At 37.0% G+C, this 22,125-nt stretch overlaps 3 protein-coding genes across 4 annotated transcripts; 2 read left to right on the top strand and 1 right to left on the bottom strand.

The window, feature by feature from the left end:
• The first annotated feature begins 816 nt into the window (after window positions 1–816).
• Window positions 817–10,740, top strand: LOC109102548 (acidic repeat-containing protein-like). The gene is made up of 13 exons (XM_042737803.1): window positions 817–956; window positions 1,843–1,974; window positions 2,064–2,238; window positions 2,316–2,382; window positions 2,526–2,575; window positions 2,650–2,716; window positions 2,794–2,870; window positions 3,802–4,158; window positions 6,300–6,465; window positions 6,562–6,706; window positions 7,928–8,063; window positions 8,139–8,343; window positions 10,196–10,740. Exons 2-13 carry the CDS (start codon window positions 1,885–1,887, stop codon window positions 10,425–10,427), a joined length of 1,767 nt encoding a protein of 588 aa, XP_042593737.1. The 5' UTR covers window positions 817–956; window positions 1,843–1,884; the 3' UTR covers window positions 10,428–10,740.
• A 375-nt stretch (window positions 10,741–11,115) lies between these two features.
• Window positions 11,116–13,482, bottom strand: LOC109102900 (caltractin-like). Its single transcript, XM_042737804.1, has 5 exons — window positions 13,355–13,482; window positions 12,642–12,800; window positions 12,305–12,433; window positions 12,086–12,223; window positions 11,116–11,974 (listed from the first exon to the last, which is right to left on the bottom strand). Exons 1-5 carry the CDS (start codon window positions 13,355–13,357, stop codon window positions 11,885–11,887), a joined length of 519 nt encoding a protein of 172 aa, XP_042593738.1. The 5' UTR covers window positions 13,358–13,482; the 3' UTR covers window positions 11,116–11,884.
• A 718-nt stretch (window positions 13,483–14,200) lies between these two features.
• On the top strand, window positions 14,201–21,048 carry LOC109102549 (sterol-4-alpha-carboxylate 3-dehydrogenase, decarboxylating-like). 2 transcript variants are annotated; one of them, XM_042737805.1, is made up of 8 exons: window positions 14,201–14,298; window positions 14,525–14,574; window positions 14,942–15,103; window positions 15,186–15,332; window positions 15,761–15,889; window positions 15,991–16,133; window positions 18,614–18,716; window positions 20,251–21,048. In XM_042737805.1, the coding sequence occupies exons 2-8, from the start codon at window positions 14,554–14,556 to the stop codon at window positions 20,581–20,583; spliced, it is 1,038 nt and encodes a 345-aa protein (XP_042593739.1). In that variant the 5' UTR covers window positions 14,201–14,298; window positions 14,525–14,553; the 3' UTR covers window positions 20,584–21,048. The 2 variants fall into 2 exon arrangements, with proteins under 2 accessions (XP_042593739.1, XP_042593740.1); XM_042737806.1 differs by lacking the exon at window positions 14,201–14,298 and adding an exon at window positions 14,360–14,383.
• Window positions 21,049–22,125: the final 1,077 nt, after the last annotated feature.

A 22,125-nucleotide genomic window follows, 5' to 3' on the forward strand; every position in this document is an offset into this window, starting at 1 on the left:
GTGTGCTGCTTCTGCTAAGAGCAAAGATACAGTACGTGACTACGTGTTTATTGTAAAAGATAAAATGCACTGGATTGGTTTTCATTCTCAATTTAGGGAATTTGTCAGTAAGTTTACATGTCATAACTTTACACTGGACCTGCTAAGTCACATTGAGCCAATTAATGGTGACTTTAATTCTCCTACCTGGGCTACAGAGGTTAAGTAAAATATACATTTTAATTTTAAGCAGATTACATTTTCTGAAACTAAATTTAGCATAAATACAGTTTGTATGAACACATATTCAGTGTTTTCAGTTGAGTAAACAATTTTGTAAACCTTTGGTCAGCAACAGAATTTGAGTGAACATGAAGCTTTGACACTAAACTACTGTTATACTACTTAAATTGTTTTACTGTGTGAAAGACATTAATATAAACACAGTGTACGTAATATACTTCTTTGAATTCTTCTTGATGTTTTTTTTCCTCTTTTCCTCAATTCTTCGACTTCTTTGATGACTTTTTTGACTTTATCTTTGACTTCTGCTTTTTTGACTGCAGAAATCTGGGTTGTTTTCGAGAAAGTAGCTTCCTGCAATATACTGTGAATTATCAGCGTTCAGAGACTGTGTCCCAAATCACACCCTACACCCTCGTTTACTAATATAGTCCACCTGACAGAGAGAAAGAAAAGAAGAAGATCTAAGCAGAGGATGATTAAACCTCCACAAACAGCATCAACAAACTGCTTATTACCAACCAGATTGACCTTAGTTTATATAAGCCACCCAGTGGAACCAAATACTTCAGGAAACGACTATATTGTAACACCGGAAGTAGTTTTTTCTCTCGGAGATGACAAGTTCCGGTTGGGGAAATTTAAACGCTGTCCCGCAGTTCCGCAGCGAGCTGCTGGTTTAAAGTTCTGTTTATTTGATTAAAGGCGCTGTGTATCTAATTCAGTTTTACCAGGTATGTTATGTTGAACAAACAAAACCTTTGGTCTAAAGCTAAGTTTCCATTTGTCAGCAAGTGTGTGCGTTTGTCACGTGGACGTTTGTTTAGTTAGAAGCCAGTAGAAAAAAACGCCGATAAATATAACGTTAACCAGTTTAGGTTAGATTTAAATTTTGTTATTAAGTGATAAACGGGTCTGTATGCATGATCTGATGATATATCTTCATGATATGATGAGTGATGCACTCATTAACAGTCACATATTAAAACGACAGGTGTATCCTGAAGATTAGAGAGTAACGTTACAGGTAGACGTGCGTTAGTAACGTTACAGCGGAGTCTAGTCCTGTACTACTGAAGAGTTCCTCTCAATCCTAATTAAACACCTTAAAAAGCTAATCAAGGTCTTCAGGACTACTAGAAACCTCCAGAACAGTGTGTTGTGGATTGAAGTATGTCGATATTAAACGTTCACAAATGTTGTCAGTTGATATATTTTTAGCTTAATCATATATTATCTGTTTTTGAATATACTTTCAGCTTTGGCAGCATTGTATTACTTACAGTTGTGCAGTTAAAGCATAGGATATGTTGTGCTAAACTGTTTTTTTCTGTTTGTTTTTACAACTAGCTTGATTGATTGCATGGTGTCCAGTTGTAATGCTTAGTTATTAAAGCGTACTTTAGTTTTACATTTTTCAAAGTTTATTCATTATATTCATTTAATATTTTATAAAATTTTTTATTTTAATATGTTCTGATGTAAACCGATGGAAAAGTCCCATGTATAACCCATATTCAGAACAAAACAATCCTTCAGTTGCAACAGTTCAGTTCGGCATTGTTTTCATTTGTAAATGCATTTAATGTTTCCCCCTCGTGTGATTGGGCTTTGTTTCAGAGCTCAGGTGCTGGTCAGTAGCTTTCCAAACTTCATGTGGCAATGGATCCCGGCACTGTATCGCTGTTTCAGAGAGTCTCCGAAAAGCTGGGCTGGGACCGAGATGGTGGTCTGGACAAAGCTGAAGAGAAGGTGTAATACTTGTATTGTGATTATACATCATTCACATCAAACTCATCTCGAGAGGTCTCATCAGAGCCTGTCTCTTGCCCTTGTTTCAGTTGCGTAAGAGCTTGAAGAAGCACAGGCGTCCAGCGCGGGGCAGTTCTGAGTCCTCAAACGCAGATCCAGCGCACAGACCGCTGCTGTCTGACACGGACACTGGCTCGGGGAAAGAGAATCAGTCTCGAGAAAAACACGTGCTGCTGACCTCAGATGATGAGGACTTTGATAAATGTAAGGAGCACTTTGTGCTTGCATGCATTCTTACATTATTAATGATCATTGAGTTTTTGATATTTTTTTTTCACTAGTTCTTGCTGCAAAGGCTACACCCAAATCTGCTTTTAAACAGTCTGCATCAGCTGCACAGAAACTAAGGTGAGAATGTATACATTTAATTTATAGTTATTATGCCAAACACATGTTCATCAGCTGCTGTTATTAATCTTGTGGATCATATCCTTACAATCTTAGTTGAGTTCTGTGTCTTTAATTTTGTTACAACTTTCCCTCCCCCACAGAGAACCAATTCCAGTTCTGTCTTCAGATAGTGATGATGAATTTGAAACATGTAAGTCTTTATCTAAATCAGATAACTGATTTTGAGAGATCACGGTTTTTAACGTTTTTTTTCTTTCTTTCCAGTTTTAAATCAAGTGAAAACCCCAAAGGCTAAAGTCCAGTCGCAGTCTGTGAGAAGCAGTGATGATGGGTCAGTGTTGCATTAAACAAGTTCTTCCGTATATGGCCATTACTCTCGATCATCAGTTTTCATGTTTCACCCCTCAGTTTGAAACGCTTCATAGTGGACAGCATGTCATCCGATGATGATTTTGTCATTGAGAGGAAGCCTTCCGTTCATAAAGGTATGATTATCTTTGAGTGTATCACCATGAAATAAAATCGACAATTAATATTTTTTATTTTTAAATTGAGAATTGCATTATTTATTATAATTATTATTATTATTATCCATCTTTATTTGACCCTCTAACTTTTGCACTCACTATTCTAATTCTATTTAAAAAAAAAAAAAAAAAAACTAACTACCTTTTCTAATCTTTTTGTATTCTATCTATTTTCGTTTCATTTATTATACAATTATAAAAAAAGACCTCTAACACTAGCTTGCTCTATTCTTTTTCTATTCTATCTGTTTTCTTTTTATTTATTATATCATTTAAAAGCTCTTGCTATGTATACTGCATTTAAGCTATCTGAGACTTGTTATAGCACTTGTATATCACTGCTCTTTTGTTGTTTTTGATTGCTTCCATTGTCCTCATTTGTAAGTCGCTTTGGATAAAAGCGTCTGCTAAATTACTAAATGTAAATGTAATTGATTGATTGTTGATTGTTTAGCTCACAGGCAGCATTTAAAAACATGAAACAAAGTTTTCACAGAAAAAAGACTTTACTGGATAAAAAAAGAATGAGCTTTCAATCAGAGGGCAGAAGACATGATGTAGATTGTGTTACAAAAGGTTTATCAGCAAAGTGTCGGTTATGTTGATTATTTATAGGACCTAAAAATTAGTGATACATAAGTCTAGTATATGCATAAGTAGACATTAATACCTGTTGCTGCAATGAATGTTTAATGCAAGTTATATGAATATAAAATGCTTTTAGAATGTTGGAACACACATTCTGTTTTCAAACAATTTATACCTCTAAGGCTCCTATACAAGCATAAATGCACTAAATGCACTTGATTGCTCTGATAGATCAAGGTGTGTGCCCTTTTTTTTTAATTTATTTTTTTTTTTGATGGAAAGTGATATTGTTTCTGCACAGGGAAAGCCAAGACTGCTAGAACTCCTAAATCAGTTCGGAAGACCGAGAAGCGTCCTCCATCTCTCTGTGATTCTCCTGTCTTCCTGAGTGACAGTGATGATGACCGTGACGCTGTTATCAAGAGCACCTGGAGGACCAGACACAGCCGCCCACCTTCTGAGGAACATCACGCCACGAGTGCAGGCAGAGAGGAGGCCGCAGAGCCTTGTGTTCTCCCGCCAGCAATCACTGTGACGACACACGCCGGTCCAGAGGACACATGCAGCTCTGAGGAGGAGTTCCAGTCCTTGTTGGACCGGGTCAGACAAAATCAGAACCTAGGAGGCAGAACGCATCCCAGCCCGAGGCCACCAACAGGTACAGCTCGCATGGTTTCAGTCTTGTTTGGAGGGCTAGATGTGGCAAAATTGGCTACCTTAAATATTTAGGATTCACAAGCACATTTTTACAGCAAGTTTGTGTGCTGTATGAACAGAAACACAGTTTACAAGTTGTTTGTTACATCACTGACACACGTACACTGTTTTTAATCAGTAATGTCCTCTCTCGAAAATCAGACCTATTATTAATCGTTATATATTAAATAAGTGGCAAGAAGAGTGGGACATGTGTACAAATAATAAATCACATGAAATGCATCCGGAAATTTCAAACAGAATTTACTGTCTTTTAAAACTAGATTTGATCAAGTGGTATTTGCCAGTTGTTGCGTAGGTCATACAAGACCGACTCATGCATTTTTGCTTAAAGGTGAAGACCCTACTGAATGCATGTTCTGCATTATAATAACTTATTACAAACACATTTTACCAGAAAATCCATCATAAAATTTATAAAAAAAACGCTTTTATGACGTGAACTCACTTCAAGAGTAATTTAGTATAATTTTGCCAGAAAAAGTTTTTATCATATGTTAATGTAAAAAATCTTGTGTAATATGAATTTTATGGTCTCATAACTAGTTGCTTATTAGCATGCATATTACTAGAATATTAGTCATTTGTTAGTTCTAATTAAGCACATATTAATGCTTTATTCTACATGATCTTATTCTACCCCTACCCCTACCCCTTCTATCCCTAATCCTACCCAATACCTAAACTTAACAACTACCTTACTAACTATTAATAAGCAGCAAATTATGAATTTATTGAGGGAAAAGTCATAGTTAAGAGTGACTAAGTGTTCCCTATTCTAAAGTGTTACCGTTTTTGCCAAGAAAATAGCCTAAGATGCTGACATGACATTAGATAAATATACACTACTACTACTAATCAGTAATGATGTAGCTGTTAACTTATTGTACTGACAGAAATGGTTTAGTAAAATAATTAAACTAGCTGAAACAGGAAGAAATGCCATATTGATTAAAAAGAAAATGAGATCCTTAAGATGCAGTTGTTTTGGTTGCATGTTTGGGTTTTCAAATTGTGAGAATGAGTTGTGATAATCAGACGAATCGGTTGTAAATGCTAAACAAATCATCATATGGCATCAATAGCTGTCATAGAGCTAAATTATGTCTGCATAATTTCCAGATATATTTGCTAATGGGAAATCCTAATTATTTGTTAGTTTTCGATGCCTATATAATGTAGGGTACAAGGGGGCTAAAGGTCCACCTTAAGAAAAAATGTATAATTGCAGAAAAAATATATACGTTGTATTGAACATTAATGAAGAAACAGATTTTGTGTAAAAAAATAAATAATTCAGGTTGTTTTTGTTTAAAATCATATAAATGTCTGAGGTGGCAAGAGGGGCCTTTTACCCCACACACGAGGTAAAAGGCACAAGGTAATTGATACAAATACTTCAGCTAAAATAATGATTTTTAAATAATGTCTAAGTTAATACTTGTTCAAAGCAATCACTTTAGTTTGTACTGTTTTCTGCTTATTTTGAAAAATATATATTTTTTGTTTTTTAATAAATATACTGTCGTTAAAATATTTTAATATAAAAAATATTTTAAAATACACAGAAACAATCATTTTAGTAAGTAAAGATTTTGAAAATATTGGACATCCAATAATAATTGAATATATATTTACTGTAGTAACATTAAGTAATCATTTAATTATCTTAAACAAAACTGAAAATCATAAAGACATTTGTCTCAAAATATATGCATTAATTTTAGTGATTCTCATTTGCTACTTTTTTTGCATTAAAAAAAAAAAAATAGATCAAGTAAGCACAGAATTGTCTTTGCTCTGCTGTGATCGTGTCAAAGATCAGACAAATATACACATGCATCTTGAAAAGCGGATGTTTTGGAAAGTGCTACGCCATGTTTTTGTGCCATCTAGTGGTTTCGATGAAAATATTATCAAAGGCGCATTAAGCCCCATTGTACCCTATATGTAAAGGGTTAGGGTTAACTCTAATGTAATGTTGTTGTTGTTGTTTTGAGGCTGGTGAAAATTTTTACCCAAATCTAAACTACAGAAAGAAGAACTGCTGATTTTCCGTTCACTTTCTCTCTCTCCATGTAGAATCCACACCTCGACCTCCCTGTTTGTCGACACCATCTGCCGTGGGTAAGAAAGCTACTAAACATGTACCGGTTAAAGGATCATCCACATCCCACACCCCAGTGCAGCAGACGCCCAGCAGCAGACCAGTGAGCCAAACTGAGCCCAGAGCTCCACCCAACAGCAGGTACAGCCCAGTCACCCCGCAGCTCCTCTCTGAAGACCCTACACATTCTGTCAGCAGTGGCTTTTGACATTCATGTCCCGTTGTTCATTTTGTCAGACTGGTGGTGTGTAAAACTCCCGGCTGCTTCCTGCAGTCTCTGTCTGTACCTGGATCGTCGTACTGCCGCGGCTTCAAACAGAACAAAGAGGAGCTCACTAACAAACTCTACCAGCTCTACAACACCAGCGTGTTTGACAGTAAGGTACAAGTGAAACCTCCGATTCCGTTTGTAGTAATCATTCGTGGTGTTTGTTGCTCAGGCAAGCATCTCTATTACAATTGCTGATATTTAGGGTTAGGATTTGTTTTAATGTATGATTTTTATTTAGCAGGTGAAAAATTCTGTAGACTTCTATTAAAGGGTTAGTTCACCCTAGAATGAAAACTCTTGACATTAATTACTCACTCTCATGTCGTTCCGAACTGGTAAGATCTTCGTTTATCTTCAGAACCCAAATGAAGATATTTCTGATGAATTCTGAGAGCTCTCTGACCCTCCATAGAAGCAAGTATATTACCACAATCAAGGCACAGAAGCGTATGGAAGCCCGTTTCTGCCACTGAATAAAAAATAAAACAAGGTAATTGCGGGTACTTTTATCTTATTAGTTTATATCTTGCAATTTTGACTTAAACTCGCAATTACCTTGTTTTTTTTATTTAGTGGTGGAAATGGTCTTCCATAGAAACGTATTAAGGACCTCAGTAAAATAATCCGTGTGACATCAGAGGTTCAACTAGGGCTGCACAATTAATCGAAATTAAATCGCTATTAAATAGCATTTACTATACAGAGCCGTAGTTCACTGAGAAGATACGCAAACAGCTTTCATATCGCAAACGATTTTGCCAATTTCATAATCCTATGATTATATCATCTACGATTATTAACGCGGTTTTGCGTAGCTTGTCAGAGAACTATGGCTCTGTGTAGTAAATGCTGCTTCATCTGAAAGCAGGTGATGGAGATTTACTACTAATCACAGAACCGGCTTTACTGACAAAATATGCATGACAATCGCATTCGATTAATCGTGCAGCCCTAGGTTCAACCGTAATTTTACGAAGCTACGAGAATACACAAAGAATACAATAATAACATAATTTATTCAACAGTTCTTCTTCCTGAGTAACCGTCAGCATATGCTGATCGTAAAAAACGCTCATTACACTAGTTATATTCTAGGGCAGGGGTCTCCAACCCTGGGCCAGGATAATTTTTAATATAATTCGTCTGAAAGAAGAAAGTCATATTCACCTTAGATGCTTTAAGGGGGAGTCAAACATGGGCTAATTTTCATTTTTGTGTGAACTAACCCTTTAAGCCTGAAGTTGTTTCATCAGTTTTTAATGGTGGCCCGTTTTTGCCACTGGAAAAAAACAAACAAAAAAAATTAATTCAATATAAATTCTAACCCCTCAGCTTCCCGCTGACATGTCTGTCACATGGAACAAGAAGATGCGCAAGACGGCAGGATATTGCATCTCGGGCCAGGAGCGTGGCACTGGGAAACGATACGCCCGCATCGAGCTCTCTGTCAAAGTTTGTGACTCTGCAGGTACTTGTCATTACGGTTTTACAATTCTCCACAGCTCTCCACACTTGGCGATAAACACTGTGTTTCCAATTACAGATCGGTTACGAGATACGTTAGTCCATGAAATGTGTCATGCTGCCACATGGCTAATAAACAACGTTCGTGATGGGCACGGGCCGTTCTGGAGGCTTTATGCTGGTAAAGCGATGCTGGCTCATCCTGAGCTACCGATGGTCTCCCGCTGCCACAGCTACGACATCAACTACAAGTTCCAGTATCAGTGTAACCGCTGCAAGAACACGTGAGTGCAGGACTGTCCTGCGTGCTGCTGTGGCTCACACGGTGTTTGGTGAATTTTTACAGGCAAAATCCAGTAAATTCAATAGATATCCACGCCGTCTAGATTTTCACAATCAGATTGCGCATTGTTGCGTTGACCAACAGAAAACTGCTTGTTTTGAAAGGGACTTCAGTGTGAGCTGTGCTTCATACATCGCTACACTACTGGCAGTAGACAATGCACCTTTTTTTGCATGCACAGTTTAATCATGTGACCCAGGCCCCGTAGCCAGCTATGAGGTCACTGATGTCCAGATCTCTGGTACATTTTTTTCATGTTCAAAAATTAAATTCGTTCTCTGAATGACTAATTTGCGGTTTAAAACTCCTCATGTATATGTCTGCATTACATTCAGTTTAGACAGTTTGCAAGAATGATTCCTTGGTATGAAATTGATTGCTATTATAAGCATTTATGGACTTGTCTTTTCCATTTAATTTGCGACTTTAGAAAGTAAATCAAGTGGAAAGTTGCAATTTAGGGTCAGCGATTATATTGATGTACTCTTATTTGCAAAAGATTAGAAAATTAATTTTTTTCAGTTTTTATTTGTATTAATAGCAATATCTGGCAACACTGCATCGCTGGCACTTAAACTGACAGTAGTCAAAAAAGCCCATGGACAAGTTATTGCTGACAGTAAAGCACATTCCTAAGGCACACACAAAAAACATCATGAAGTTACCCGTCGGAAACATTATCAGCGCTATCAAAAACAGTATTTAACACAAGTCCACAGATCTGTAGAACAAGCAGGTTATAGAATGAAATGCACAAACACTAGCCATGAAGAAGTCTATGCTATTTTATTCAGTGTAATAGTTCAGTTTTCACAAATCATGCTAAAACATTCATAAGAGCAGTAGACAAAGCTATCATCTATATAGCAATGATTATTAATGAAAACTATAACTGTAGTAAGTATTGTTGCATGATTTATAAAATTATCCACCCCTAACCTCTAGTAAAAAAATAATGTTTTGATGCAATGAATATGGTATAATTTAACAGCGTTCTTCCCTTGAAAACAGAGAAAACATTTTTCTCAAACATCTCCATCGGTCTCGTTTAAAGTGTTTTTAAAGGTGCTGTATGTAAGATTTTGACTATTAAAGCATAAAAAACCATAATATGTTTGCAGTTATTTAAAGAACATGCTAAGTTAACGTAATTGTTTATCTGAAAAACAACGCTACAGTCAGTTACTCTCCTTTGAAAATGTGTGTTCCGGGCCGGAATGTCAATCTTTGTTTTAGTTTGTGAATCCCGCCCACTGCCAATTTACCCAAATGTATTTTGGCACCCCGGGTTGCCAGTTGGCAGAAAACACAGCGTATTTCATTTCTTTCATTCATCAAGTGCGCTCGTTCCTGTTTGTATTGTAAATCTGGCAACCTTATGTGTGCATCAAGTCTGAGGAGGAGGGGCCGGGTGAAAAAACCCTCTCCATTATTTTGAATTTGGATTGCAATACCTAGTTCAACCACTCGGTGTCAATCCTACATACAGCACCTTTAAAGTGTGTAGATAATGAGTTGTATATGAAGGGGTTATTATAGCACAACAGAAAGAACTACTATATTAATGCACTCTGGTGGTGTGTGTGTATATTAAAAAAAAAAAAAAAAGGTGTAAGGTGTTTGTTTGTTTCAATTGGTGTAAGTGTATTGATGTGAGACATGCTTTGAGATGCAAGACAAATTTTGGAAGAAATTCCAACAATAAAGTGTAATTGAATTGAATGGTGTGACCACACCTTTGAACAATACATACAAATTCTGTCCCTAATAGTCTGTGTTTCTATCCCTCACAGGATCGGCCGCCACTCCAAGTCCCTGGACACCACAAAGTTTGTGTGTGCTTTGTGCACTGGGCAGCTGGTTTTGTTGACTCCCTCAAAGCCGCGGGCGCCCACGCCCTTCGCCACCTTCGTGAAGGAGAACTACAGCTCGGCGAGACAGGAGCTGGCAGGTCAGAGTCACGCTGAGGTCATGCGCAAACTCAGCGCCGACTTCTCCAGCAAAACCCGGCTCAGTCAGAGCTGAGTCACACATACCTCAAACCATCACGACTGCTGCACTGCTTTCTGTTCATATGCATCAACAACATACTGGCAATGAAATACACTTTGTGTGCATGTTGTTATACTGTGATGTGGTTTTATTTATGGTTAAAGGCCATAAAAACCTTATGATATATGAGCCATTTTCATATGTTTGTTTACTAAAGATCAACCTCTTGCAGGCGTATGTGTGTTCTTGTTTTATATTTGTTTGTCATGTTGGTTAGTTAAAATCATCTTGTGTGTTTTAATTTTTTTTGCCTGTCAGAATAAACAACTGGGTTATTAAATTCTTATTTTTTTCACTTTTTGTGCATGCTACTGAATCTAAAATACACTACAGAACATTTATTATTATAAATGTTGGAAACTTTTGTGCTGCTTTGTTTTTGTGGAAGTATAATTAAGACTTTTTTTTTTTTTAATTAATTGAAAACATTTAAATTTACTGAAGAACATAATTTTTATTTATAATAATGCATGGGTTTTTAATGTGGCTGTCAAACCTATCCTTGCTGAATAAAAGGACTAATTTCCCACTAATGATATATCTCAAGCAAATGTGAAGACCAGCATATATTGTAGTTCAGTGCCACACTTATAGGATTGTTTGTTTGCATTCTGCAAGTTAAACTGAAGGAACCAAGAGAGGCAATAAAACACCAATCATCTCAATAACAGCTGCTCGATACAATTTATTTAAATTTTAATAATACTTAAATAGCATCTCAAGTGTACTTAAATACAAAACATCTGAAACAAACTTTGTAGGTAGAGGGTGCATAAAGAAACACAAAGAGGAACAATACAAGCACAGGGTCACGGTATGTATTTACTAAAACTGCAGAAATCTCCTTCAAAGAAGCTGAGGCACAGAGAAGGGCTGGTCAGAAAAACTTAAACACATTATACAGCAGAAACCTAAAGTATATATATACGAGTGATTCTGGGAAAGAACGCAATTAGGGGTTTTATTTTTGTGTTTTTTGACAGTATAATGTTTTTTTTTTTTTTTAAATACATTCTCATTATTGTAAAAGTCTTGGCAGTGTTTTTATATTTTTATCAGGGGTCAATGAAAATTAGTTGTCATGAAAATAATGTCACAATCTAAATTAATTATTTTGAAATATGGCGGTAAAACATTTGCTTTCTAAGTGAGATTTACCCATGTTACGACAAATTCACAAAATATTTCAGTGCATACCGTATATGAGGCATTAACTACAAACCTGTGTTCTATGCTACTGTTTATATTTTGACTGATAAGTCTTGAGGATATAGAGTGTAAACAATTGATGTTTTGCTATTTGGCAAACCCACACGGATCTGAACCACCGATGGGGTCGACAGGCAACAAGGTACTGTGCATAAAATGGAAAAATCATAAATAAATAAAAAATATAGAAATGAATATTTCACATGTGCTTCTGATAACATTCAATACAAACTCGTTTTCTTCATGATGCGGAGAAATTCCTGCTGGTTAACTTCTCCATCACCGTCTCGGTCTGCTTCATCAATCATTTCCTAAAGACAGCCATACGTGAAAAATCAATGTTTTCCAGCTCAGTGACTTTTGAAGAAAATCCATCATCTACCATCACAGATCACGAGTGGGTTTTGTGATTGTTCTTGTACCTGCAGCTCCTCGTCTGTGAGGTTCTCCCCGAGTTCTCTGGCCATTCTCTTTAGATTCCGGAAGGATATTTTTCCAGTCTCGTCATCGTCGAACAGCCGAAAAGCCTTCAGAATTTCTTCCTTGGAGTCCTTTTCAGCTTAAGATTTCCAGACAGTAATACGACTGCGATAACTCCATTTTTAATTCAATAAAAATATATCTTTGGAGCGCATTCTTACCATTTTTTGGGTCATCACCGTCATAAAATCACAGAAGGAGATCTTTCCAGTAGCGTCCTTATCAACCTCTGCGATCATTTTCTTGATCTCCTCCTTCTTAGGCTCAAACCCCAGCGCTCTCATGGCCACCTGGAGCACAGTTCCTCAGAAAGATTGACATATGCACATCACAAACAGGTGAAAATATGCAGTCCAAAAGTCTGATTCGATTTTGCAGCTCATATACATTTTCAAAATCCTAAAACATTCCAAGTATAAAAGACAATCATCATAAAGACTTGTATAGGGACAGTGGCATGTAAACTCCTCAAGCTGTGTTCATGGCATTACATCTCACCTTTAACTCCTTGACCTCAATATAACCAGAGCCATCAGTGTCAAAGAGCTCAAACGCCTCCCGGATCTCCTGCTTCTGCTCCTCTGTCAGTTCAGACTTGGGACTGGCTTTTTTACGAGGGGCTACTGCCCCCAGTGAAGGTCTTTTGGGACTAGTGGCCTGTGTTATACAGAATAGAATAGAATAGAGTAGAATAGAATAGAGTAGAATAGAGTAGAGTAGAGTAGAACAGAATAGAATAGAGTAGAATAGAATAGAATAGAACAGAACAGAACAAAACAGAATAGAATAGAATAGAATAGAATAGAATAGAATAGAATAGAATAGAATAGAGTGGAACCTTTATCAAAACATGACCAGGCCAGTCCAGTGCTCATTACAATTTAAATGAAGAATACAAGACATAACGCAATATATAAGCCAGGCTGGAATAATATTGTGATGCAAAATAGAGAATAAGCGGACGACACACTTCTCTGCTTTTAAACAACACTAGCATTTATTTAGCCGTGGTTGTAGATTCACTCCTGAAAGCCCTGGTGAATGTTTTCTCTGTATTTATTTTTATATGAGAAGGAAAGACATCTAGCAATAACACATGATTACGTAGGTAACACAAACCTGAAGGAGACATTTTCAGTGTAATAACAATTAAACGTTCGCTAAAATAGAGTGAATGCATTTTGAATAAAAGCCAAAAAAAGGTAACTCACCATCTTAACCGGGAGCAGACCAGCAAGCGGAGGATAATAGTATGGCGAAAGCTTTGCTTATGAATATTAATTACGTTCTGTGACGCTCGGCCAGTAGACCAAACTGATTGGCTGAAAGGAAGACGTCGGCAACCTTGGCTCATGAATAATAAATACATCGCGCTCCCAGACGCTCCAGATAGCAACTTCCGGACAATCTAATTAATCAATAAAAATTAAATAAGATTTATAATTACGTACTAAAGGTTATTTCCCGGATTGTAACGCTATTTTAAACAACAAACTGTGAGGATAAAGTAGTATCCAATTCATGTCTATTTTTATCCCAAAACTTGAGGCTTTATAGAGACTATATATTATTTATTTTATTTTTATTTATTTATTTATTTGTTTTTGTTTTTTAAACATAAACCTGTATTACAACATAAACACTCATCTTTCGCCGCATCTATTTCTGAATGACTGTGGTTGGTTACTGGTCATGATATAGCAGATAATAACATCTTCATATCCCTGTCTTATATTTACATAGCAGAAATAGTAAGAGTAGCATGGTTTGGAATTCAACCAATCATTTTGCATGAAACTGACAAATTTAACATTTTGTTGTTATTTACGGTTTGTTATTTTTATATCTCATAAAAGTATACGTTATATTTTCCTATAATATCCCGAAAAAATAAACTAAAAAATCACGCGTAGGGGCGTACATGGACATGGTGATGACGTCATGGGGATGGGACTATGTTGAAGTTCGATTTACTGATTGGCTGGCGCAGTGGCGCTCTTTGACGTAACCCCTATCTCATTGGTTAGACTCACTTGTCAGATTGATTCCTGATAGTTGTCTCGACCAATCACATCTTTCTCCGCTCTCTGCCCATATAGCGCTGCGTGTTTCCCTCGCAATCATTACAGCTGTAGCCCTAGTTGGAAACGTACAGGTGAGTGCTGCTTAACTGAAAGTTTACATTTACAAAAAAAAAAAGTATTTATATATTGTGCTTCGAGCGTAACTGGATCGTAAAAGTAAGTTTGGTTTCACTGAACAGTTCATTCAGAGTAAAAGCTAAAATCTTAGAAAATACCGTGCAGACAGTAAATGGTTTATAGTCACGTGGTTTTGAAGAACTCTCATTAAACAGATGAATATTGTTTATTAATCTGCAGACTGCTGTCAGGAGCTGAGAGATCCAGACATGGCAACTCGTTTGAGACCAGTGAGTAACGTTATAGTAGTTACACCTGAAACACCTTTTCTCTGTTACCTGCACTGATTGAGTGACGCGCATGCGCAGTATTGTGTATTTAGGATATTACCATTATGACAACATATTAATATCAATGCACTTTTAATTTCTGTTTCCATACTGTGCATTTCTGTATCTGCAGTGCACACTGGTCAAAACGCATTCCATTTCCTTTTTTTTATTTTATTGTCCTTTGTGCATGTTTTTATTTTCTGCCCCATGTCTGCCAGTGTTTAACTGTGTTAAGAGCTCTGCATGCTTTGTAGATATGATCTTCTGCCAGGCAAAGGACAGTCACTATAAATCCAGCTTGTTTTGATATTATGATCATCTGCAGAGCAGCAAGCGCTGTGCTGTCATCGGAGGATCTGGGTTTTTGGGCAGGCACCTGGTGGAGCGTCTAATGGACAGAGGATACACAGTGAATGTGTTTGATATCAGACAGGCCTATGAGCTTCCAGGAGTGACGTTTCATCAAGGGGACTTGTGTGACAGACAGGTGGGGATTGTTCGGTTTTGATCTGGCAGAATCGGTCTGACACAGTCTTCACTCTTCCTCGCTGTGCTCCTGATGTCTTCAGGCCTTGCTGCTGGCTTTGAAAGAAGTGTCTGTAGTGTTTCACTGTGCTTCACCTGCTCCGGCCAGCGATGACCGCGCTCTGTTTCAGAGGGTTAATATTGATGGGACACGGACGGTCATACAGGCCTGTCACGAGGCAGGAGTACAGGTACGTGTTATATATCACTATCATGTGTGTCAGCCGATGGTAAACTATTCAAAAGTTCAAAGTCAGTGATATAAAATAAATAAAAGGACACTTCTTCTGCAAGGATGGATTAAAATGATCGAAAGATTAGCAAGCATAAATGTTTTAAACATTGATAATACAGAGCAGCAAATCATACAGATATCATATCTTACAGAGCCTGTACTCACTCTGTAAAAATAATTTTTGAATGGTTTTGGAATGTAGGCTTCTTCATACTAAAGTATTTTCATACATTGATTTGATACATTTAACACTGATACAATTTTAATCAATATTCATCAGGGGTTTCTGCTTCATCTCTGTTCAACAAGGGATGATTTAAAATGATTTTCTGTGTTGATTGAGAATATTCCTTTATGTTGTTGATATTCGTGATGTTTTTACAGAAATTGATATTGACCAGCAGCGCTAGTGTGGTGTTTGAAGGAGCTGACATCAAGAATGGGAGAGAGGATTTGCCTTACGCAAAAAAGCCAATTGATTATTATACAGAGACTAAAATCCAACAGGAAAAGGTGGGAATGAATCATATCAGTAGCACTGCATCTCCCTTCTGCTCTCTTCTGAAGTGAGTTAATATAGCTTGATGTGCATTACAATCAACCTCTCTGTTCAGCTGGTGTTGGAGGCCTGCAGTAAAGACCAGGGTTTCCTCACTGTTGCTATTCGTCCTCATGGCATCTTTGGCCCCCGGGACCCTCAGTTAGTGCCCATCCTGGTAGATACAGCCCGCAGAGGAAAGATGAAGTTCATCATCGGGTGAGCGACTGTGGCATTGCTACAAAGGTCTAGAACAGTGCTGCAGAGACTCCTTTGATCCACTAGGTGGCGCACTGTTACCTGGAATACGATCTTGACTGTCAGCAGTCATTTGACATGAAATGCCATGTTTTATTTACATTTAGTCATTTAGCAGACGCTTTGGGTAAAAGCGACTTACAAATGAAGACAATGGAAGCAATCAAAATCATCAAAAGAGCAATAATAAGCAAGTGCTACGACAAGTCTCAGTACGCAGTACACGTAGCAAGGTTTTTTTTTTATATATAATGAATAAAAAGAAAACAGATAGCGCAAGCTACCGTTAGAGGCCTGTTTTGCTTTTTGGTGATTGTATAATAAATTAAAGAAAACAAATAGATAGAATACAAAAAGAATAGAGAAGCTAGTGTTAGTTTAGTTAGTTTTTTTTTTTTTTAAAGAAAACAAGCAGTTAGTAAATGAATAGAGTCTAAAAGAGGCAAGTTTTTTTTTTTTTTTTTTTTTTTTTTTTTAAAGAATAGAATTAGAATAGAGAGTGCTAGAGTTATAGGGTCAAGTAAAGATGGAACAGATGTGTTTTTGCTGGTCTGGCAGGTCATTCCACCAGGAGGTAATATTTGTAAGCATGATGGTAGTAGTAAACATAGAAGAAGCATAACTGACAATGTCAGAAAATAATATTGTTCTCAGAGCCAAAAAAAAAAAAGAAGACCAAAGAGTATTGCACCAGTTCCCAACTGAACCATTATTACCTAGATGTGTTTACTTACCCAGTGATGTTGTGAAGAAGACCAGTTTGTGTTCAGTCCAGTGGTGGAGCTACAGCTGGGTCTGGGTCGGTGCAGGTGGGCATGGGTCCACCCAGTGAAAAGTTGGTGATTTTCCAAATGGATGTAAACTGTTTAATGATAATATTAATTAACATTGACCCTGGCTGTGAAAACTCAGCTAAAGTATCTGTCTACATAAAATCAGACTTCATAAGATAAAGAAAATGGAACCTTGATATCTTTAAAGGGTTAGTTCACCCAAAAATGAAAATTAGGCTGCGTTTTACCCCTGAGGCATCCTAGGTGTAGATGTCTGTGTAAAACACTTTTTTTTTATTTTTAATTTTGGGTGAACTAACCCTTTAATATAGACTGAGCAAGACCATGTAAAAAACTTAAATCATAGTGAAATTAATGGTTGAAATTATAACTTTGATGTTTGTTATTATTTCATCATTGGATTTCGAGACTTTAGCCTGGATTTCAAAAACAGGGTCCAGTTTTCGTGTTCAGCTTCTATAGGTTCAAACCATAAGCTTGTCACATTGATGATTCGTCGTCAGTTTCAGTTAGTCCCACACACAGTGTTACATAGTAGTGAGGTTTGTGTGTTTGTGGAGTTGAATTTCAAAATAGTGAAACAGATATCAATTATTTGATTCTTTAAAAAGTATTATTGAAACGAAGTGTTGGCGATGAATCCGGACCACCTGCGGGTGATGGGTTTATAGATCGGAGACTTCTGAGCCAGCATCACAACAGCACAGGTACAGTGTTTGATCAGCTAAATACATCTCTTTTGTGGAAAGAAAGACATTGTTTCTGTGTTTCTAGTTCAAAAAATTCCAAACAGTAATTCATTTGTCGTACTGTCTTCTGAACTGTGTACAGTGTGCAGTGTTTTGGGAGATGTGAATCTGGCAGGGCTCCGTATCCCACCACTTACTGTTATGGAAATTTAATTGTTTTGACCCGTATGGGTTGTTCAGTGGTAGAGAGAGCAGGGGGCTTGTACAGTTGAATTAAATCATTATAAGCTGAATTTATATAATTTTTAGCTATTTTATTTTTTACATTTTGCTAGAAACATATCTTGAATTATTCACTGGTGATACTCGTGTTGGTAAACTTTCTAGCTGACTCAAGGGAGAGCAGCTAACAGGGGCATTATCTGCCAAAACACTCAACATGACCAAGGGTTCTTAACAAGAATAGGTTAGGATTCCTTAGATCAGTTTATTAAAAGTACTTCTCTTTTTTCCTTTTTCTAGCAGTCCTTCTTTTGCTTCAATACATAGCTGTCCAGTCCTGCTCTTGGAAGGCGTCTTGGCTCTAGCCTCAGTGAAACACACCTCAATCAGCTAATCAGGGCCTTTAGGATTACTAGAAACTTCCAGACCAGTGAGTTAGAGCTGCATGAAAGTGGCCCTCCAGGAGCAGGATAGGACTCCTCTGTTTTAATGGCAGCATTCAAGAACAAACCCTGATGAAAATCTGTATCAATTCAATTTGATCAGTGACCTAGTGCAACATTCAGAATCTGTTTTGTATTCATTTTACATCGTTGTTTGTTGTATGTCCTTGTTTTAAATTAGAAATCGGATCTCAAATTTGTGGTGTGGTGTTCGATGTTTGTATGTTGATGTGATGGACATAATGTGATCAGTAGATGAATCAAGTGCTGTCTGATGCTGATTTGCTCTTTAGAGATGGATCCAACCTTGTGGACTTCACCTTTGTGGAGAATGTAGTTCATGGGCATATTTTAGCAGCTGAACACCTCAAGGCTGATTCTCCGCTCTGCGGTCAGGTATGGAATGTGTGTGAAAGAGTATGAGAGAAACTGAATGAGTGAGAGATGTTTCTAGACGTGCATTCGTAGATCCCACGTGTGTGTGTGTGTGTGTAATGTGTATACAACCCACATGAATGATGCATCAAGTTTTGGTTTTCCATTTCCAGGGAAACACATTAATGACAGAAACACTCTCAAATCTCTCAGGGGTTGCAGTCACTCATTAAATGCAGCCATGGTCAAAAAAGCTTTTTCTATGCAGTTTTTCTTCAGATTTTCAGCACATCCTTAGAGACCTTGAGTTTTGTCATGCAATTATTCAGTATTGGAAAATTTGAAAATTGAAAACTGTTCTAGAAAATAATAATAATAATAATAATAATAATAATAATAATAATAATAATAAAAATGTTTTAGTGTGATGTTAAAAACTGTAAATCTGGTTGACACAGATGGCCGAGAGGAGCTTGGCACAGTTGGGTTAGTGTGTTTTGATCTAAGCCAGCCAAAACTGTGTCAGTGTCCACAAACCTCAGGAGTTAAACCCATTAAGTAATGGTTAATTAAACATTACTGAAAAAATGCTGCCGCAAGCCTTGCCAGCAGCCATGACATAGCAACACTTTCTCTGTTTGAAAAGGTTTTCGTTAACTCTCAAATCCCCTGCAGTTGCTTCACAACCCCAGTTCGGGAGACATCGACATAATGTGAAGTTTTAATGCACTTCATGTTGTTAATAACAATGAATGGAACATCTTTGAATGTTTATATCAATATGGTACAAGATTATTATGTTTAAATTAGTGCTGTCAAACAATTAATCGTGATTAATAGCATGCAAAATAAAAAAAATTATTCACATAATATATGTGTGTGTACTGTGTATATTTATAATTATGTATATATAAACACATACAGAATATATTTTGAAAATATATGTACATATTTATATTCATATAATTTATATTATATAACAACACTTTTTTTCTTAAAAATATGCATGCATGTGTATTTTTATATACATAATAAATCTAAACAGTCCACTCATATGTTATGTAAACAAACTCTTATGATGCGATTAATCCTTTGGCAGCACTAATTTAAATCAGTGTGATAAACGAGATGAGTCAAAAGTAATCTGAAAGTAGACTGAATATATGACCTAAAACATGTAATGTAATGGACTACATTACTAACTACAATTTTTGTCATGTGATTTGGAATCAGTAATGGATTACAATTTGTAAGTAATTACCCAGCTCTGCTCTGCCAATAAGATTTCACCTCAAGTTTAATTTAGCTTTCACAACCATTTAAACCAGTGGTCTCAGACTCAACTCCTGGAGGGCCACGGCTCTACATCACACCTGCTGCTGGAAAGTTTCTGGTAATCTTGAAGACCTTGATTCGCTGGATCAGGTGTGTTTGATTAGGGCTGGAGCACAACCGTGCAAAGCTGTGGCCCTCCAGGAATTGAGTTTGAGGGTTATTGAATGATTTAAACCAAGCTGAAGCAAAAGTTTCACTTTCAGTGTTCTCATATTAACAGGCTTACCACATAACCAACGATGAGCCGGTGCGTTTCTGGGACTTCATGTCACAGATTCTGGTGGGTCTGGGCTACAGTGCTCCTCGATACCACCTGCCCTACACACTGGTCTATGGGATAGCCCTGCTGCTGTGGCTGATGGCTGTGCTGCTGCGGCCGCTGATCCGGATCAAGCCCACCTTCACCCCTATGAGAGTAGCTCTGGCTGGCACCCACCACTACTACAGCTGCGCTCGGGCCAAAAAGGACATGGGTTACCAGCCCCTGGTGCCTTTACGAGAGGCAATAGTGCGCACTGTGGAGAGCTACCCACATCTGCGGAAGGGAGCGTGAACCTGGAGAGTGATTGACATAGATTACTGTTTGCTGAACTGCAATATGAGCCTCGCATGTATCCATTGGATTACCAGTGTTTACTAGGCACTATTAACAATGCACTTAATCATTCCTATTCTAAATGCACCTTTTTACCAGGATGTAAGATCATGCAGTTCAACAGTGTTGTTGAATTCAGAGTTTATGGGACAGATGTTCAATTTTTCAAAACTTTGCAGTATAAATATAAAATCAAGTTTCTAATTGTCACGTTCCTTTTTTGGACACTTGAAATGAAATGGAATTCGCTTCCCTGTTTTGCTTATGTAATGTGATGTTTTGCACATACAGCTGAAGTCAAAAGTTCAATGTTCATTATTTCACCCAAACAGGAGGGATCATACAAACATTTTGAATTTGAATATCTGGGTAAATTTAACTTATTTTGGGATCTTCTGTAGCTCCTGAAGGGCAGTACTAAATGAAAAAATATGATATTTATACAAAATAAAAATAAAAAATATATAATCTTCATTCTGTTCAAACCCTTTCACCAAATGCATCCTAATTACATGTCTACCCCTTCTGGAGCATCGGTGAGCATTTGAACCTTCTGTGATAGTTGTATACTACTCACTCAGAAAACATCAATCTCAAAAGATGGATCTCAAAATTAAACATTCATTGTTGGAAAGGGTTCAAATACACAAAAATGCTGGAAAACCAAAGAATTTGTGGGACCTGAAGGATTTTTCTGAGGAACAGCAAGCAGTTTAACTGTTCAGGACAAACAAGGCACTCACGAACAACTGTCACAAAACAAAAAAAAAACAGCTGTGGATCATTCCGCTAACAACACAGTATGAAGAATCAAGGGGATGAAAACTTTTGAAAAGGGTAATTTTTATAAATTCAACTATTGTTTTCTCTTGTGGACTGTATGTAAACAACTTTTGTGTGAAATATCTTATTCAGGTCAGTACTGCCTTTTGTGTGATCCCTCTTATTTTGGTAAAATAATTCACCTATATTTGTATCATTTAAGGGATAATTTACCCAAATCTAACAAGTATGTCTTCATTTACTCTCTGCCCTCATGTTTTCATCAAACACTATAAGAAACATACCATTCCACCAAAGCATTAATTCCATAAAAAGACAGTGCCTACATAATCGATATGAATTCATGGATTATGAATATAGATTCATATGTATTACACTGACCATGCCTTTTATACTCTTACACGGTGAAATGTTGACATTTAAGATGTGCAGATTTTCAATGACCAAAAGTGAAGAGCTAATAAGAGAGAATATCATCAGTTGTGTTCTGAAGATGAACAAACGTTTTATGGGTCTGGGATAACACAAGTGTGAGTAAATGATTACACAATTTTCACAGGGTATTCTATAAGGGAAAAGGAAGGATGATACTTAATTTTTTTGCAGTACACTTAATGTTACCTTGCTATCAGTTACTGCATTAAGTATTTGTAATTAACAAAATTCTAATTATAAACCAGAGAGTTCCGGTCCTTGATTCTGATTGGTTGAGCCGCG

This window comes from Cyprinus carpio, chromosome B14, assembly GCF_018340385.1.
Source record: "Cyprinus carpio isolate SPL01 chromosome B14, ASM1834038v1, whole genome shotgun sequence".
Classification (NCBI taxonomy): Eukaryota; Metazoa; Chordata; class Actinopteri; order Cypriniformes; family Cyprinidae; genus Cyprinus; species Cyprinus carpio.

What these genes read in the sequence shown, in the direction of transcription:
- LOC109102549 (XM_042737805.1), top strand. Translation starts at nt 14,554, where the DNA reads ATGGCAACTCGTTTGAGACCA. An exon ending in GGGACTTGTGTGACAGACAG is followed by an intron (nt 15,104 to 15,185) that starts GTGGGGATTGTT and finishes TGATGTCTTCAG; the next exon opens with GCCTTGCTGCTGGCTTTGAA. An exon ending in ATTCTCCGCTCTGCGGTCAG is followed by an intron (nt 18,717 to 20,250) that starts GTATGGAATGTG and finishes TCATATTAACAG; the next exon opens with GCTTACCACATAACCAACGA.
- LOC109102548 (XM_042737803.1), top strand. Translation starts at nt 1,885, where the DNA reads ATGGATCCCGGCACTGTATCGCTGTTTCAGAGAGTCTCCGAAAAGCTG. An exon ending in TCAGCTGCACAGAAACTAAG is followed by an intron (nt 2,383 to 2,525) that starts GTGAGAATGTAT and finishes CCTCCCCCACAG; the next exon opens with AGAACCAATTCCAGTTCTGT. An exon ending in GAAGCCTTCCGTTCATAAAG is followed by an intron (nt 2,871 to 3,801) that starts GTATGATTATCT and finishes GTTTCTGCACAG; the next exon opens with GGAAAGCCAAGACTGCTAGA.
- LOC109102900 (XM_042737804.1), bottom strand. An exon ending in CGGTGATGACCCAAAAAATG is followed by an intron (nt 12,224 to 12,304) that starts GTAAGAATGCGC and finishes TGGAAATCTTAA; the next exon opens with GCTGAAAAGGACTCCAAGGA. An exon ending in TCACAGACGAGGAGCTGCAG is followed by an intron (nt 11,975 to 12,085) that starts GTACAAGAACAA and finishes GGCTGTCTTTAG; the next exon opens with GAAATGATTGATGAAGCAGA.